Here is a 19647-nt window from a genome sequence, read left to right as displayed (position 1 = left end):
ACAGGAATGGTGTAACAAACCTCAAAATCCTCAGATAGATTGAATAGTCTGGAGTAAAGTGAGACCCCTAGGCTACACACAAACCCAACATCAATACTATAAATTACATCCATGTCAAAACAACAAAAAATGTAACAGTGATGTTGTTACAATAGTAATGATCCATTAATGATACTACCGTAATGATGTGACAGAGATAATGCTTTACAATAAAGACTATAATAGTGATGTATACAACAGTAACGATTTAAAGATTCATTGTAAATATACACAACTATTATTTCAGATCATGAACATTTATTTCAATATTTATAGAGCGGTCAAACACACACACACACACACAAACACACTTATAAAAAAACACACAACACAGTGTATTAGTTTGTATTGATTATCTGTATTAGAAACAAATCATGAGCACAAATACATCAGTAATAGTAATAATCTGTATATTAAATATTAAATCATTGTATAACATGGTAACAGTGTAATGTGGGTGGAGTTTATTCCAGTATGTATTGATTTAGAGTTTTATTAGCTGTATAGAGCGGCGCTCCACATCAGATCCAGCAGTGAAGCTCACTCTGATGATCAAGCCGCTCAGTGTGATTAATCCTCAGCACTAACACTGCTCATCCTCTCTGCGTAGTTCAGCTGTTTATTACACTGTTTATTACACTATTCAGTAGCTCTGAGATGACCAGCTCTCGCACTGCATTATGGAACAAAACTATTTGGCAAAGACGGTTAAAACAAGTAAGATAAACACAACTGACTACGATGATACACATACACACACACACACACACACACAATCAGTCCAGGCCGCTTAGGATATTGGATATTTATGTGCATCTAATTTTAAACTCATATTCAGAACTTATTACAGCTTTCTACTATCAAACAAACGCTACTGTACACAACACCCCTGCACTCTGACTTCACCCAGCCCATCATCAACCCAACAGATAACATGCACAGTATGCATACTGTAATACGCAGTATTTAATCGATGTGGACGGTGTAAATTCAGAGAGCAGAGTTTTCTTCAGTGTAAACAGAAACAGACAGACGTACAGAACTGTAGAGAATATACACACCTGTACAGAACCTCTCCACTACTGATGTTCTACAGCAGAACCTTATTAATTCATCTAATGTTCTCTTCTTACAGTTAATTTACAAAAAACAAGTGTGAGTCATCTCAGCGCTCAGCCTCGCTCGCCCATCAGCCTGCTATAAATGGCTTTCTCTCTCTCTCTCTCTCTCTCTCTCACACACACACACACACACACAAACACACACACACACACACAGAGCTGTGTTCAGACTCAAAAACACAGCCGAAAGTGATAATACTTAGAATTAGAGGGTAAGCTATTGTAATCATGCAAATTAAACTAAAGGAGGGAGTGGGGGGTGGAGGCAGGTTGGTGTTGGTGTTGGTGTTGGGCGTTTGGGGATGATGTGAAGGTGAAGTCGCTTAGGTAAAGCAGACCTAATGTCTAATGTCCTCCTGGTGCATAGATACTGCTTTATGCACTGTGTTTAAATACTCAGTTTAATCATTCTGCACTACAGCCCTGAACCAACCAGCACTGTGCAAAAGTATTTGACCCCATCAGAAACTGGCATTCCAAGTTTTTTTCTGCAGTAAGGGCAATATTCCCAGTCCCTAACAACATAATAATATAAAAGAAATAAAATTGTAAAGGTGTTGATATTCATCCATAGTGCGCGTTTAAAGGCTTTCACCACTACATTAAATTAAATATTTCGATGATTCATTTCAAATGTCTAGAAGCACAGTATCAAACAATGCTTAGAAGCCTACAAAGCAGTTTTTGTTAGAAATGTTTAAAAAAGTGTTGATATCTTTTATGTGAAATCAGAAATATTATTTCATTGTAAATTTAGTTTAAAAAAGTTTTTAATTACTAATTAAATTTTGTTTGTTACAAAATATTTTATTTTATTATAACTTTCAACTTTAATACATTTGATAAATTCTGTTTTTTTTTTTAAATACTTTATAGTGGGTTTTTTTTTTCTTTTTTGGTTTCTGTAAGAATATTAAAAAATGTTCACAGGTTTGAAATCAAAACTAAATTGAGTAGACAATTTAGAAGTAAGTTAAAAGAATGCAGTAAATTCTAATTTATTTGCTCAATATAATGGGTTAAATGCCCAACTGTATAATCAACATCCAGCACTCAAGGTTTGTTATCGAACTTTACTGTTTAGAGACGCATCCAGATGTTTTGTTCTTTTACTTTCCTGTAATTGTTTATTTTCTGGGAATTCCGCATGATCGGAAGTGCGGGAGATAATGATATTTCTGCATAATGAGATGAAGCCGGTGAATTAAACAACAGCTTAATATGCAGCTCGCCCGCGCCCAGAAAATAATGAACTGCAAATAAATAATTGAGCACGGCATTGTTGTTTTTCAAATGGATCACTTGGAGTTAGTCAAGCTTGTTCTTAATTTACGGTATTGGCTGAATTTGCAACTGCATTAACACCAGTATCACATCCAGTCTCACTATGAGAACCACACAGAAAATTAAAAAATCAGAAAGTCCTGAGAAACTTCTATCCTGTGAGGGACTATGAGTGCTTTTCTAAAATATAAGGAGTCAAAACTTAACACATAGTAGGGATTTTGGAATTGAGAATTAAGCTGTGGCGCGGTGGAACTGTGTTCCCTGGAATGATGAGTTGCATCCACTGCTTTTGGAATACGTGAGGGTATTGAGGCAGAGGTGGGATGGTGATCTTCCAGCGTTCTTAATCCACTAATGTTCTCGTTGCTGACTGCAATCAAATGCTCACAGCAATGTTTCAAAACCTAATAGAAAGCCTTTTTTTTAGTTTGTAGAACTTAAGCAGCAAAAAGATTCCACTACTGCAGTGAGAGAAGTCAGAGACCCCTATGTCATATTTATTAGTGTGGGAGTGTTTATCTCATGTGGTCTAAAACATTTGCACAGTGATGTACACTGGGGCAGTTCAGCTGAGCCCTTTAGTAGATTCCTGCTGCAGCAATGAGCTCTCACAACCCTGAGCATACAGACTGACCGGCAGACGGACGGACAGACAGACTGATGGACACACAGACGGTTGGACAGATGTTTTTGGCAGGTTTTCAGCCCTGGTTGGGGGCGATGTACTCTGGGTTGGTGTAGGAGAAGCCCAGGAACTCGTCTTGGTCCAGGTTCATGATGAAGAGCTTGTCGGTGGGGGTCAGCTCGGTGGGCATCTTGGTGAATTCTCGGTCGAAGTTGGAAGTGTCTCGACTGTTCTTCTACAACATGACAGAGAAGAGAGACATAAGTTACACAAACCCTCACACTAGATTCTACACTCGCATTCAGCACATTCTGGGGCTTTCTGCGCTCCTCAGACTTCCACACAGCTTAGCAGGAAAACCCTTACCTCAAATATGGTCGATCAGCAACGAAAAACAAAGATAAACAATTTTACAAACAAACAGACAACATTAAAGGGACATTTATACCTCAGTGTATATCACAATACCAACATTTAGAGAGTTATTATTTATTTTCATATATATTCATTTATATATCAGTTTAGTGAATGTAATAATGTCTACATTTATAGTGTGTTATTAATATTCCTTCTGATGAGATACTGAAACTCCACCTCGATGCACTGTGCAACACAGTACAATTTAATGTAGCATACTGTTAGTCACATTAGCCTTGTAGCTACAATGCTGATTGGTGCAGTATGGGCTTCTTTGACTTTCTAACATTATACATGTAGCATACATCTGGTAGCTCCAATCTTTCAGATTGCCAGAAACATTAGCCTGTAGCTTAAGTACTAAATGGTGGGGTATAAGTTCCATTACGTTTTTAGCTACATTAGTCTTACAGTGTAAAAGTAAAGTGATAATGTGCAGAGAGTGTGTGTGTGTCTCAGCTGATGGATTAGGTTTCAGTGGAGGACTTCTGTTTTCTGTTGGAACTGTCACTTTAAAATTAAAACGCTTCGCAGATCTTTGAAGAACCTTCAGATCTTCAGCATCCTCCACAGTTCCTAAGCAGAAAATAAACGGGTTCTCCCTGTAAGGAGCTCCGCCGGGGCGTCCACTTCACACACCGCCAGGCCGTCACACACACTGCTGCAGGGCACACAGCCTGGCTGTGGAGCAGTGTGTGTGTGTGTGTGTGTGTGTGTGTGTGTGTGTGAATCCATAGAGAGTTGAAGCTAAAGGGCCAGACAGTCTGTCAGACCCACAGGACTGTTCTTACTGAGAGATCGCCTAAAGGAGAAAACACACACACACACGCACACACACACACACACACATACACACACACACACACGCACACACACACACACACATACACACGCGCGGACACACACACACACCAACACACACACACACACACACACAGAAGCATGCACTGTGTAGGAGGGAGGGAGAACAAGGAGCGAGGAAAAGGATGAGCATGAGCAAGAGAGACAAGGTAGAGAGAGAGATGGAGTGTGTGTGTGTGTGTGAGTGTGAGTGTGTGTGTATGCGAGTGAGTGTGTGTGTATGTATGTGTGTGTGAGTGAGTGAGTGAGTGTGTGTGAGTGTGTGTGTGTATTCTCTGGGGGTATGCAGTGTTAATGCAGCGCTTTAGCTGTGTAAAATCATGAAAGCAAACAGTTCAGCTGGGGGAGGGGACACAGGTTCAGCTACAGACATACTACACACTCACACACACACACACACACAACATGGTACATATATGAATAAAAACGTTTTTGCACAAAATGATAGAGACTGCTACTGTATGAGTGTTTTTGTATGAGCGTATGTATGAGTGTGTGGGTGTTTCTGTACGCATGTTTCTGTATGCATGTGTGAGTGTTTGAGTGTGTATTAGTGGTTGCATGTATGAGTGTTTGTGTGTGAGTGTTTCTGTATGAATTTGTGTGAGTGTGTATGGATGTGTATAAGTGTTTCGGCATGAGTGTTTCGGTTTGAATGTGTTCGAGTGTTTATGGTTGCATGTGTTTCATTATTAAATGTTTTTTGTATGAATGTGTATGAATGTTTGTGTGTTTATGCATGAGTGTTTGTGTATGACTGTGTAAGTATTTGTATTTCTGTACGAAGGTGGGAGTGTTTGGTGTTTGAGTATTTATGCATGACTGTGTATAAGTGTGTGAGTGTGAGTGTTTCTGTATGACTGTGTATGAGCGTGCAAGAGTTTCGGTATGAGTGTGTATGGTTGTATGTGTTTCATTAATAAATGTTTCTATGAATGTTTGTGTGTGAGTGTTCGTGGGTGAGTGTTTCTGTATGAATGTGTATTAGCATGTAAGTGTTTGTGTATGAGTGTTTTGGTATGAGTGTTTTGATATGAGTGTGTATGTGTGCATGTGTTTCATTATTAAATGTTTCTATAAGTGTTTGTGTGTGTGTTTCTGTATGAATGCGTATGGGTGTGTAAGTGTTTGTGTATGATTATGTATAAGTGTTTCAGTATGAGTGTGTATTAGTGTTTTGGTATAAGTGTTTCGGTATGAACGTGTATTAGTGGTTGCATGTGTTTCATTATTAAATGTTTCTATGAGTGTTTTGTATGAGTGTTTGTGTGTTTATGCATGAGTGTTTGTGTATGTCTGTGTGAGTATTTGTGTTTCTGTATGAGGGTGGGAGTGTTTGGTGTTTGAGTGTATAAGTGTGCGAGTGTGAGTGTTTCTGTATGACTGTGTATGAGTGTGTATGAGCATGCAAGAGTTTCAGTATGAACGTGTATTAGTGGTTGCATGTGTTTAATTATTAAATGTTTCTATGAGTGTTTGTGTATGAGTGTTAGTGTGTGAATGTTTCTGTATTAGTGTTAGTGTGTGAGTGTTTCTGCATGAGTGTTAGTGTGTGAGTGTTTCTGTAATAACATGTATTAGTGGTTGCATGTGTTTAATTATTAAATGTTTCTATGAGTGTTTGTGTGTGAGTGTTTCTGTATGAACGTGTATTAGTGTAAGTCATGTGTGACACAACACCTCTTGCTATAAAAAGAGGCTGCACACATCACTCAACCTCTGTCAGTGTCTTGCCATAGTGAAGAGACTACTCAGTTCACCCTGAGCAGTAAAGTTTTCTTCTTCTCTCTTATCAGTGAGCTGGTGCCAAAGTTAGCTACTTATAAACACTAGGGTGCTTCATCTGCACTTCTTCACAGGTTCACTAGTTTTAGTGATTTCTCTTCAGGCTGCTGCACACTAAATTAGCTTTAATATAGGTTGGCTTATAACTAGCTACTGTAGATACATAGTGCCAGAACCGGTCACCAGAGCCTCTGCTGAATTTTAGTAATGGGAATTGTCGAAAGGTTGCTTGAAATCCCTTTTCATGGTACGTATATTGTCACGTGCGAGTTAGCCTGACCTACAGCAGTGCAGCAGTTCTAAAAGAATAAAATAATACCTACATTATTTCTTTTTTTCCTACACAATCTCATCTGTGACACAAAGTGCTACTCTTAATCCATGACACCCTGCCAATCCATAGTTTTCCCCCTCTGTACTCTCTCCTACAGGCCTCCTGGGTTCCTGTTTCAGAAAGAACTTTTTGTTCCAGTTGAAAGGACTAATGTGTTGCTTGAATCAAGAGAGTCACTGTCTGGGTTAACCTCTAGGTCTAGATCATCAAACTGCATTCTTGCAGTAATAGAAACAGTGGATACTACTGTATGCTACAGATGGACTCTTTCTTGGGGTGCAAATCAGCCTCACCCCTTCTTGAACCTGTAGCTTTTATGGTGGCTGGTTTGACACAGTGGATAACACCACTACCTGTTAGTGTGTTACCACATCATGTGGGAGACTGAGGTCCAATTCCTGGTGCTGCACAACACCAATAAGAGTCCTTGGGTGAAACTACACCCATTTTCACTACAACTTTCACTACATTAGTTGACCTCTGTAATAAGAATAACCTTGTAAGTCACTTTATGATAAATTGGCAGATAGATAGATTGGATGCTGTAAATGTAAAATGTAATGTAATGTATAGATCTCCTCAAATTAAAATATGTTGCATTGATGGTGCCTGGTCCCTGGTGTTGGTAGCATCTGACGTGTTGTTCCCACTGAGAAGTGTTTCATCTCTGACCGCACAGAGCATTGTATCTAACCTTCCTGCCTAAAGTCTTGGCACCATAGTCATCACGCAGTCCATCTGCCTGATGGCCTTCTGTGAATCGGTCAGCCAGCTTTTCATATTGTGCCATGTTCATGCGCTTTGACACACTTGCAGCTTACTCCCTAGGCTGCATTTTTCACATTGGTTGGCTGAAGCAATTGCTTGACTTTTAGAGCTTTGGATGCACACTGCCTATCAGATAGTTGGGCCATCCAGTATGCGTTTTTCAGCCTCTTGGGCGCCCAATGTAAGGTGCCTTCAACTTATCTACATGGCTGTAGTTATCTCCATCAATCCTTTGGAGTACCATCATTTTAGTGGCTTCATTCAGCAGTCTGCCTTCATGACCTCGGTGGTATTCATCATCCATTACCTAACCTAAGCTGGATGACCATCAGAGTCACTTGTCACACAAGTAGAACTCCATGGAGAGAGGATCTGAAGTGGTCAAGTGACTTGTGCATGCACCCCCTTTTATAGCAAGGGGCTATAAAAGTACCTAAATTACTTATAAGTTACCTGAAAACTCTCTTTACTGGAAAGTAAGTGAGCAGCTGCGACTCCAGACATTTGTTCAAATTTGATGTTGTGTTTTTGAAGCTAGGTAGAACTTTGTCACCAGCACTGAGTGAAAAACCAGCCTTGAATAAATCCTGCATTTCCAGATAGAAAACGTGCATCTCTCTCCTCCCTCCATTATTTACGTTTGTACTGCTGTGTGGTGTTACATGCGTGTCTTATACGCCAGATTAGCTTGTTAGCTCACTAGCCTGTTGTTATTTTGGCATAGTTGCAGCCAACAGTTTCAGCAATAAAGCGACGACTGTAAAGGTCTTTCTCGTCCATCCTTTCAACTCATCCAGCTGAGCACTACAATATCGTTTTACTAAGTAATTTAGTGATTTGGATAAGTAACTTTAATCTGATTACTGGATTGGAAATAGTAGTAGTGTTAGATTATTCCTTACTGAAAACAAGGTCAGATTAGAGTAACACATTACTGACATCACTGCTTGTAAGTTATCTGTGTTAGTGTTCCTGTATGACTGTTTCTATAAAGATATATTTGCATCTGGGTTTCTGTGTCAGCATTACTGTGTATGACTTGTGTATTATCATGAGTTTCTGTAGAATGTTTGTTTTAGTGTATCTATATAACTGTTCCTGTTTGCATGTTTTTGCAGGACTGTTTTTGAATTAGTGTTACTATATGTGTATTTTTGCATGTGTGTATTAGTGTTTCTATATGTGTGTATTAGTGTTTCTATATGTGTGTATTTGTGTGTCTGTATGAGTGTAAAGTAGTGAATGTAAACCTGTCACAAAGTGTATTTCAGACCTGAATGCCAACAACTGTATGTGTGGCACCACTCTCCACTATTAAAGTGGTGTGCACATGGAGAATATCAAGGGAGCATTAGCCTACAACAGCAGCTATAGGCTCCGCAGAATACACCTGCTACAACAGGTTCTACTATCACAGAGTTTTCCACAGATGAGAGCGACAGAGACCATGACAAGCCTCAGCCATGGTTGGGTGTAAAGCTTAGTGAGTGCTTGTTTGTTTTTACCAGCATTTTTCAGTCATCTATAAACCAGCACGGGTTGGCCTCAGAACATCCATTTGTAACCTCAAACTTCTCCAGAGAGCCGCTTCTTTGTTCTATACTAAAGTCGGGTGTTCCTGTCTAACAGGGCTTTGTGTGGCATCTCTTTGACATGAGCTTTCGCCAATAATAATAGATGCACACCTTCTGGGACTGGGGTCTACTGTGTGTGGCTTCTCATTGTTTAGCCTGGTGAGACGGTCTGTTCGGACATACGGTGCCCGAGAAAAGCCTTCAGGCGTATGGAGAAGGACCTTTTGAGAACCTTTGATCACATGATGCTCAAAAGCCACATAGACTCTGTCATCTCCTCATGACTGTGAAGTCCCTAGTAAACCAAGTCACGTGGATTTTCTGTTGATAAATGCAGTGTAATGCTACGTCATGGCATGGGAATTATCACAGGTTCACAGTTGTACTCATCTACCTATATCTGGTGAGCTTTTTTGGCACAGCTCAAATGGCATGCCGAGCTTTATGAATCATCTCGGCAGCAGGTGCACGTGCCCCAGACAATGCCCTTTCGCTCCCTACTACGAAAGTAGCCCCCATGGAGCATGCTCTATTCTTTTTTTCCCTTTCCCTCTTTTTCTGAACGCTCTCTTGCACACTTATCATCCTCATCAAGTATTTTTCACCCTTTCCTCCAGAGTCCAGAGAACCTTTAGCTTTAGGTCTGGCCTCTGGGTGAGTGTATCATTGTTTCTGCATATTTTGGAGTGGCCGAATCTGTATTATTGACTGTATAAGGTCATGACTGTATGACTGTTTCTATATTGTTTTTTTGTATACGTTTTTGTATGTGTTATTGTATTCTGTATGAATATTTCTGTAAGACTGTTCCTGATTGGCTGTTTGTGTATTTATTTTATTGTACGAGTGTCACAGTATGCGTGTGCTTCTGTATGACTTGTTGTATTAGTGTTTCTGTACGAGTGTTCTTTTTTAAATGTTTGTGAGTAAATGTTTTTGTATGTTTTTGTATATTTTGTATATCAGACTTGGATGTTATATATTCTATATAACATTAGTATTTGTTTCTATTATTTTTCATATATTTACATTTGTAAATGAGGGATACCCAGAAAGTACTCCTGATTTTAAATGAAGTTTATTGATTGTATAAGCATGTGTGTATGAGTGTTTCTGTATGAGGGTTTGTGTGTGTCTGTGTGTAAGGGTTTTTGTGTGAGCGGGTTTCAGGATGAGTGTATGAATGTCTCAGTATTAGTGTTACTGTGTGAGTGTTTCAGATAAGGGTGTTTTTATGAAAGTATTTGTGTAGGCGTGTTTCTAAGCGTTTCTGTATTAATGGGTTTTTGCATTAATGTGTTTGATTGTTTGTGTATGAGTGTAAGAGAAGAATTTAAACACAACACATTACTATCTGAGTGTTGAGGAGGTACATTTAACTTACACTGAAAGATGAGGAGCTTCACCCGTGGAGCTAAATTTGAAGCATACACCCAAACATCCATACTTCTGCTCTTACCATTTTGTGGAGGAGAAACCAGCACCAGAATATCCTAATGAGAGCTGAATTGGTCATTAAGCTCCGGGAAAGCAGGTGGATCAGGGTTAATCCACGACACACTACATCCATGTTCTTGTGCTTGTATATCAGCTCTTGATATTTCTTCTGACAGCCTCACAGCACCCAATGCATATGTTTCTCTGGAGCAACATAGTTTCTCCTACACAGAATGATAAGAGCAGATGTATGAACCTTTCTGCATCTCCTTTTCTTTGGAAGGTGGTGGATATAAGTTGCATATGCTGTAAATAGCCTTTATTAGGGCTAAATGGGCTGTTGTAATGTTGGGATAGCGTAGCTAGTGCGAGGAGCCTGGGGTACACCTGCCCTGTCACTGGGTAACTGGTTGTCCTTCATTGGTGCATATTTAGTACCTGATTACTGCACAGTTGCAACACCCCACAAGACCTGCCTGGTGTTTGAAAGATGTTCTGAACCAGCTGTCTCCAACGTTTAGGTTCTTTTTAAAGTTCCTAAGATTACTAGGTTTGTTTGTTTTTCCTGCGTCCTACTGTCCACTTAAAGCCTAGTGTATGTACCCCTTTATAGGAGCCATTGAAGCCCATAGTTTTATTGTTATGGCTGATCTGCTGTGCACTTCATAAATTAACCTGTATTTTTGTCAGTGTCTGATGTTCAGGTAAGCTGACCACTTTGCAGGTAACTTTGTTTCATTCACTTGTTTCATTTGATGTGATGGGTTTTTAGGTTTTTGAAAGAATATATATAAAATGACAGAAGAACCACGGCAGAGACACAGAGTGAGCAAGAGCAATGAGCACAGCCAGAGAACTTAACAAACAACCCCGAGCAACGGAGCACAGAGACAGAGCTCACGAGATCAGAATGCAGATCACTACGATGGAGAGAGAGAAAGAGAGAGAAAGAGAGATAAAGGGAGATGGATGAGGCAGTGTTTGAGATGTTCTGGCACCTACAGAAGAAAAACTGAGCTCCATATGGAGAGACATGGAAAAAAGCACCATGTGTGAGTGTGTGAGTGTGTGTGTGTCCTACCTGCAGTCCACCTGGAGACACTTCACCACACCACAGCACATGAACATATACCACTGGACGACACTAAAGGAAGCAGAACTCTACAGCAGTCAGAATGGCACTGAGCATCGTGCTGCCGAACGATCATTCAGACCAGAGTCTGACTGTGCACTTCATAAACATCTACACTCTTAATAATGAATGTTTGTTAAATGGTTCTTTGAGGGATATCATAGAGAAATCACAAGTATTCTTAAGAAGACTAACACTTGGGACAGAAATAATAAGGCTACATGACATCTATAGCTAGACACAGTGACTTGTGTGTGTGGGTAACAACCGGCAGAGCTGTGAACAACTGTGCTTGAAAAACACATCACCAGTCTGATGGCACTGTAATGTGCAATAAAGCAGCTTTTTTATTATCTATCCACCAATAGAATTCAGTTTAAATGTTATTATTTATCTACTTGTTGCCACTGTCCTAATAAAACATGCTATGTTGGGGGAGAAGGAAAAAAGGATCTTTTAACAGAAGTAAACGTAATTTATGTTCTCTTTATATTTTAAAGCATTTTTCTATTAGCCCATCCATCCTAAAACGGAACAATATAAAGAACTACTTTCAAAATTGACATTGTGGAAGAAAAGCAGAGTTACAAAACAGCAAAAATGGAGATATAATTTTTTTGTTTGACAATGACCATGTTTAACACTATATTAACATTTCTCTCACATGACCCAATATCTCTAAACACAGTTCTGTTCAGATCTGTTCTCCTGTCTGTAGGGTGAAGTGTGTTTGTTAAAATGAAGCATACACCAGGCAGACAGGAGACTGGGTCTGTTTGGACTTGGGTAGAGATAACTGTCTGGCTGGTCATGATCAGTCTTGTGTTCTTCAATCTGTTGCTGGTCAGTGCCATTCACCATTCATAACAAACATTCACTCATTCTAAACAGGTGAGATGAGAACTCATGCAGTGAAGCAGCCCGTCCAAAGGTTCTGGTGTTCTGCTGCTCTAGCAAACCAGGGCTCTGTTGTAATGTTCTGGAGGTCAATAGATAGATAGGCTGTGAGTGTGAGTGGTTACTGTCAACATAATTAAAGTCACTTTTGTTCTTTTAACCAAACTGAACTGCTTGAATTTGAATGAGGAGTGGCATAAAGTTATGAAGCAGTGTGTAAGACTGGTGGAGGAGAACATGCCAAGATGCATAAAAACTGTAATTAAAAACCAGGGTTCTTCCACCAAATATGAATTTCTGAACTCTACTTTATGAACTTTATTTTGTGTAGAGCTGTGGTTCTACTGTAGATAGGTTTTTGTATATAGGAGTGTTGCAAAATGCACCTTTTCATATTCATTTATTTTCCCAATTTCTTTATGCTGACTGCCCCACCCACATTCCCTCCCCCTATCACTAGTAATACCCCAACACTATAAAGGTGAAGACAATAAAGGTGAAGCCTCTTTTTGAACTGCCAATGATGTAGCATTACCGGGTAGCCAGCACACTCAGAGAAGAGTGCAGCAACCCAGTTCTGATACATCGGCTAACAGGCGCCTTCTGCTGGCCGACCCCACCCAGTGATTGAAGCCGCTTGGCGATGTCTGCAGATGTTAGTTTTCTAAACATTTACACTTCAGTATGTTAAGGTCTTAACTGCAAACAGAGCCCTCTTACAGTTCCACTGAGGAGACTCTGCCTCTCTGGAAGAGCAGGGGAACTCGTCATAACCAGGACTGGGAAAGTGGGCTGACTGGGGAGGGGGGGATGGATGAGAGCCACAGTAGAGCGGGAGTGTGAGCGTTGGTGGGGGGTTTTCTCTGTAATGCTGGGGGGTGTTTGAGGAGAACACACTGAAGCTGATCTGCTGTTTCTGGTTCTTCAGCAGATGTGGAGCAGAGATAAAAGTGAGTCATGCTGCACCAGAACATCCAGAGGAGGAGAACCACGGGCTGAGAGAGAGCGAGAGAGAGAACCCAGAATGCTGGTTCCAGGTGCTTGTCTGGCTCTGCTTTAATTCCGATCTTGATTCTTTAATTTCGTCCTCCACTAAAGAAGCGGCTTTTCAGGAAGCAGCGGATTAGCCGCCGGCTGATGTCAGCGCAGAGCAGAACAGCAGCGGAATCAAACGCTGACCTGCTTTCTGCTGATAAGCCACACACACACACACACACACAGCGACTCATTCTAATTCAGAATTAATTAGAGCTCGTGTGCGGACGGGGGAGGCTAGAGCACGCGAGATAAACCAGAACAACAAAGTTTACCAGATTATTGGGACAGAACCGAAAGAACGCTCAGCACCACATTAGCGCTCTGTTGCGTAACAGTGCAAGCTGAGTGGGATTAGCTGCAAGAATTTAACAGCTACTGCTAGTCTTTAACACCGCACTCTTAAACACTCCCTAGCTCTGGAAGCAGAGAGTGTGGGAAGGTGGAGTTAAAGTCAACACTGTGTTTAATATTCACGTCACATCAGGAGCTAATCAATTATCAATATTCTCAGAGAAGTGGTGTTTAATTCACTGTGTCTTATTTTAAATCTCTCTCCGCTCTTCACACCCTTACAGAAAACATATATACACACACACACACACACACACACATTTAGGTTTGGTATATTTAGTGAAATGATCTCTCCAGGCTCCTCTCCTTTTCTTGTCTACTACCTTATCATCTATTTGACTGCAAAGCTGGCCGAGCCCTACAGATCAACAGTGCATTTCTAGCAGAATCTGATGGGTATACATTAACGTAAAGCTGGTGACACACGATCTGATTAACAATGGATGCAACCAGTCCTTTAGAAGGTAGGAAAATTGAGAACAGGCCTCTTTCCAGGCAAAGTGGCTGTAAGTTGTGTAAAGCTTATCCAGTTGATGAACATGAACATGTTAGTGGACACAGAGCCTGAAGAACTGTTTACAGAGTGGAACATAAAGAATTAAATATGCCATGCAGTTCACACACACACATACACACACACACACACACACACATATATATATATATATACAGACAGATAGTGTATGGGTAACAGTACAATCTGAATCTTCACAAACAAAATGAACAAACACAGATTCACATTTTATTCAATTTCAGTTTTTCCTCTGAAAAATACTGTGGCACATGAAAAGCAATAGAATATGATGTGAAGCATGCACATGCACACGCTCACCCACAAACATAATAGGTGTAACAGGTGTAAAAGGGTAACAGTACACTCCAGATCTTGACAAAAATGTTTTATGATTTACATTTTATTGAATTTCTGTTTTTGCTTCTGGAACATACTTTGGCACATGAAAAGCAATTTAATATGATATAAAGCGCACATACACACATATACACACGCATACAGTCTAAAGCACTCCCTGTAACACTACTACATGTCTACAGTCTAGATCTGGTTATGAATCACAGTTTGAGTTAATAAGTCATGCAGTAAGCGCTTCAGTCCTCTATACGGATCTGCATTATTAAATAACACACACTAATCATCTACTAACGATCAGTACTGACCACTTCGCCACAGTGCACACATTTGACACAGGTTTCAGGATGATCTCAGACTCTGGTGAAGAATACACTCTATACAGTCTTTTGGCAGAAATGCTTTGATATTCTGACCCTTAACCTTTAAAGAGCTGAACTGGTTTGAAGTGGTCTGAGCAGGATGAGGCTCAACCCTGCCCTGAAGTCCTGCAGGTGAAGACTGGAGGGGGAGCACCTGTGGTTTTAGTTAAATCCACTATCACAGAGTGTATGTAAGAATTTACATTAGTATATATCTTTAAAAAAAATCTGATTTTAAGGAACAAAAAATTCTCATCATCAAATTAGAGTTTTGTTGATTATGCTGAAAATGACACTGTTTAATATAAGAGACAGATAATTTATAATATCAATATACGATTTTTATGGCCTTTAACTGGAATTTACATTTTATACAGTACTGTGCAAATGTTTTAGGCACCTGAGTGAATTTCAGAAAAGAATCTGTGAAGTAAGTGTTTATTAACACTAGCATTACAATAAATACAAACAGCAAACTTACAAAAAGCAGAGCTTTTACATCCCTGTTTTCTTTAAAACAGCTCCTAATCTCTTATGAGTCTAATAGAGTTATTTCTAGTTCTCATCATATCCACACCTAGTTTGGTAAATAAAATCTTACTGATGTTAATTTAGGTGAGCTGCTGACGGAACTGAACATTCACACATGCTGGCTGAGGGCATCCAGGAGAAATCTGGAACTACACTTTGTTCTACAGCTCGGCTCAGGATACAACCTACTTACCTAAAAAAGAGAAATTCTTGTTTTTTGTACTGTATTTATGTTTATTTGCATCTGTTTAAATCATATGTGGTGCTTTTTCAGGCAAAAACACTTGTATTGCTGAGATAAATGAATTAGTGTAATTAGCTTAGGTGCCTAAAACTTTTGCACAGTACTGTGTATTGTAATAAAAAACAAAGTGTGACTAAAGTATGAATACTGTATTGCTGATACTGAGAAGTCTGATGCTTAATAATACCTTGACTGGCATTTGGTCCCAAGAATTATACTAAAATCTGCTGAGAACAATAACAATTTCTATCAACCAGCATATATTAAATATTATACGAACCGAAATAGATTTTAAAGCGTGACTGATCTAAAAATGTCACTGCAGCTAATATATTCATTTTGTAATATATATTTCCATTTCAAATGATATAACAAACACTATTTTACAATTTTAGTGAGCTAAATTTCTGATAACTGATAAATTCATTCATCATCAAACAAGTCATTTTAGGTAACCGATGAGACCTGAATGATTATTACTTGTACTGATACTAATATAAGTAAGCTAAAACATTTTAATAACGGTACATCCTTTTGTATGATCAAAAACAATTATTAATTACATAGAGCTTCACTGACGAATACGACTGACATTTAATATAGATTCTATATAGACTGGCTAAACAGTCTCTACACTCACATGTATTTTTGTTTATTTTTGAGTTCCACATGGTGTTAATGTTATTGCTAGGATGGTCCCTGTCCCTCTAGACACCTGTGAACATCAAGTGTGCTCTATGTCCATAACCCAGGGTGCAAAAAACGTCCAGATATCTGAGACAGTCCACATTTCCAGTCCAGTAAAGAAGTCCATTCTTTAGGACAGAGCAGATGTTGTAATGTTGTAAAACAATCTAACATTCATTTACACTGCAGACTAGAACAGTACCGGTTCTGAAAGGTCAGTGGAAGAATATGTTGGAATGGTGTGGACTTCACTGTGCAAACAGTACAATCAGTGTAATTATCTACTGCCTGAATATTGATCCACTCCCACTAAACAGTCAGCCTGGCTCACTCTTACAACTGCGCTATGTTCGTTTTTGGGATTTAGATCCTCTATGGTGGAAATAATCAACTTCAGCAAGTAAACAAACAAAACATGAGTGTTCTGTTTAACTACTACAAATTAAAAGATTTTAAGACTTAGGATTAGCTATCAGAGTAAATGGTCAGCCCCTGACAGAGATAGCTAGCTAAACTTTAACAAGCATCCCTAAAATGCTGTTTTTTGTGCTTGAAAACTTAAATCAAGTTTAGCATGTTTATGCAGCCTTCTTAAATCATTTCTAAATTCTTTTTTGGGGGTGTGAGTTTACAGAAATGAGTTTGGTAACAGTTTAGTATTTGTTAGCTATGGATGCAATCTATCCTGGCAAATCTGTGTATAAATGGGCTGCAGAAGAGATGCCCAGTATGTCAGTATAAATTCCTGAGGTGGATTTTCGAGGACCTTGATTTGCCACTGTTGGTAACTAAAGAAGAACACATCAGTGTCTTGGCTGTTGAATGTGGACTCAGTATCAATCGTGATACTTTAATGGGCCTCATTATGAAATAATGATCAGATGGTTGGTGGACAGACTGTTTATTGGGAGTGGTTCAGCAGGTGTTATAGCTGTAAATAAAGACTGGCCATCTCCTGCATCTTTAAGCCTCTGCAGGTCTTGCACAGGTTGGCCACAGGTTCTTCGTTTTCCCTTTCCACACTGCTGTCTCTGGGAGGAGGTAGCACTGTTGAACACATTAACTGCCTCTCCACCTGGCTGTTACACCAAGTGGGAGGGGTCACCACACACAGTAGAAGATTCACCGGAGCCCGTAGAGAGTAAACCCAATGCATGGAGGTCTGAAAGGGGGTGGCGATAGCCAGTGGCATTCAGAAATTCGAGCGAGAGAAACCACGAGCAGCAAGGCGCATCCAGGCAAGCGCAGTTTAAAAATGCAGATGCATTCTGCAGACATAACCGTTACACATGCTTCAAACACCTGCCGTCAGCGGGTCAGAGTGCAGAACAACAGGCCTGGCCTTTAAATGCCGTTTATCTAATACATACTGGAGTTGCGATGAAAGCAATAGTCATGCAATTGTGATTTTGGAGGCTGTGTGCGTTCTTGCTCATGTATGAAAATTTGAACAGGCAAACTAAATCAAAGATAAATAACAAAAAAGGAAGTAAATGGCTTTGAAAACAAAATAAGTTCATTACAACATCTCAAACAATGCAGTAGAAGAGATGCAGTGAGCTATTGTGCAGTAAGTCCCTCCTGGACATCACTCATGCAGCCTGCGGGAACTGCAGATCCCAAAGGATAAGCTAAGCACATCACACACCTAAACTGACTACGGGACATGGTGTACTAGGTAACACATGAACAAGAGGAGGGATGGAGATAAAATGTGCAAGAAAGAGAAAAAAGCCAGTGATCAAGAAGCCACTGGTTAAAAAATACAAACACATTTCCTAAGGTATTTGTCCCAAACATCAGACTAGCTAGCTAATATACCAAAGTATTGCATGCATCTACACGTATGTAGTTGGTTAAATATTGCCACATGACTAATTATTATGCTCATATGCACCACAGCCTGGCGGCCACTAGGGGGGAACACGCCAATGGAAGTGAGAGGGGATTGGCTGGAATGAGGGATGATGTAGCTCTAGTTGGGTGGGCTTATGGAGGGGTGGTGGGGGTTTCCATGGCAGGATATTCAGGGTTTATGAAGGAAAAGCCCTCAAACTCGTCTTGGTCGAGGTTCATGATGACCTCCTGGTCTGGGGGAGTGAGAACTGGAGGATGACGCGTGAAAAAACGGTCAAAGTTCTCTGCATCCCGGCCGCACTGTAAGAGGGAGAGAAGAAAACAAAAACAAAGAGAAGCATGTGATGGATGGAGGGAGGAAAAATCATAAAGGGAAAGGCAAAACATGACAGAACACAAACAAAAATGTAGACAATGGTCAGAGGTGTTGTTGATGGGTGAAGTGATGGGTAAGTGTGAGGAGGCTGATACAGTGAAAGCCCAAAGACACAAACGGTGCGAAATGTGACGCATAGAGGCGAAACAGCTACACTGACACATGAGTGTACTTCTGATGTTGACAAATCAGTAATAGCATTTAAAACACCATCATCAGTACACACACAATCAGACCTTCACATTTCAAACCTTCTGAGCTCTGATTTTGACAACAACAAAAAAACATAGATAGGGAACGAGTGCTTTACAGGATCTAATAGTTTCTCTCACTATTATCTCACTCTGAATCTCGAAATACCAGGAAACCAACAACATATGAGTGAGAAGTAACAGCAAGTGTTAGGAAATGAGGCAAATCTCTGCAGCTGACAAAGTCACTTCATATGTAGAGCCCCTTCAGCAGGTTCACCACAAACAACTTAAATAAATAGACCTCCAGATCTTACCACCAGCTGCACCAGGAGAATCAACTCCACTGTTGAAGAGTAGTGGATAACACCACCCTTCCCACAGCAGACTAGAATTCCTTTTCCGCAGTCCTTATACTGCGGAATATATTCTCTATATTCTCCTGCCTAAGGAACATGATTCACTTGTGAGATCCTTGGAAAAGAGAATCAGGTAAATGATGTAAATGTAAACAATATTTAAAATAAAATATGTATAAATGTTCTGTATAACATGTCATACTGTAACAATTTGTTGAGTTTTATTACAAAACACCCTTTTGAATCCTGCACCTCACAAATTACCCAAAATCTGAAAAAAAAAAACTAAAACTAATACTAGAATTAATAAAAAATAAAAAGTTCTAAAACTAAGCACTAATAAAAACAAATAAAAAACTAGCAAACCCACTCTAAAACTAATTCAATCTTACTGAACTGAGGGAGAAAAGTGAAAACAAAATTAAATTTAAGTATAATGAAAAACTATTCTAACATTGGTACTGACTGCTACTGTAATTCACTGGGACGTTATTACAATTTTGGTT

At 39.7% G+C, this 19647-nt stretch overlaps 1 protein-coding gene across 2 annotated transcripts in view; it reads right to left on the bottom strand.

Annotated features, from left to right (window-relative positions):
* Positions 1-377: 377 nt before the first annotated feature.
* prkcbb (protein kinase C, beta b) overlaps positions 378-19647 on the bottom strand; it is a 243371-nt gene continuing 224101 nt past the window's right edge. The window contains exon 17 of one of the 2 annotated variants that reach the window (XM_022685280.2): positions 378-3307. In XM_022685280.2, the coding sequence (XP_022541001.1) occupies positions 3149-3307 (159 nt within the window). In that variant the 3' untranslated portion in view covers positions 378-3148. Of the gene's footprint in view, positions 3308-14386; positions 18516-19647 lie in introns of those variants that run through there. The other variant, XM_022685279.2, reaches the window with a different exon arrangement.

The sequence above is a fragment of the Astyanax mexicanus genome, chromosome 19 (assembly GCF_023375975.1).
Source record: "Astyanax mexicanus isolate ESR-SI-001 chromosome 19, AstMex3_surface, whole genome shotgun sequence".
NCBI lineage: Eukaryota > Metazoa > Chordata > Actinopteri > Characiformes > Acestrorhamphidae > Astyanax > Astyanax mexicanus.
The sequence above is the reverse complement of the archived record's forward strand: the minus strand, read 5'-3'. Positions and strand labels throughout refer to the sequence as shown.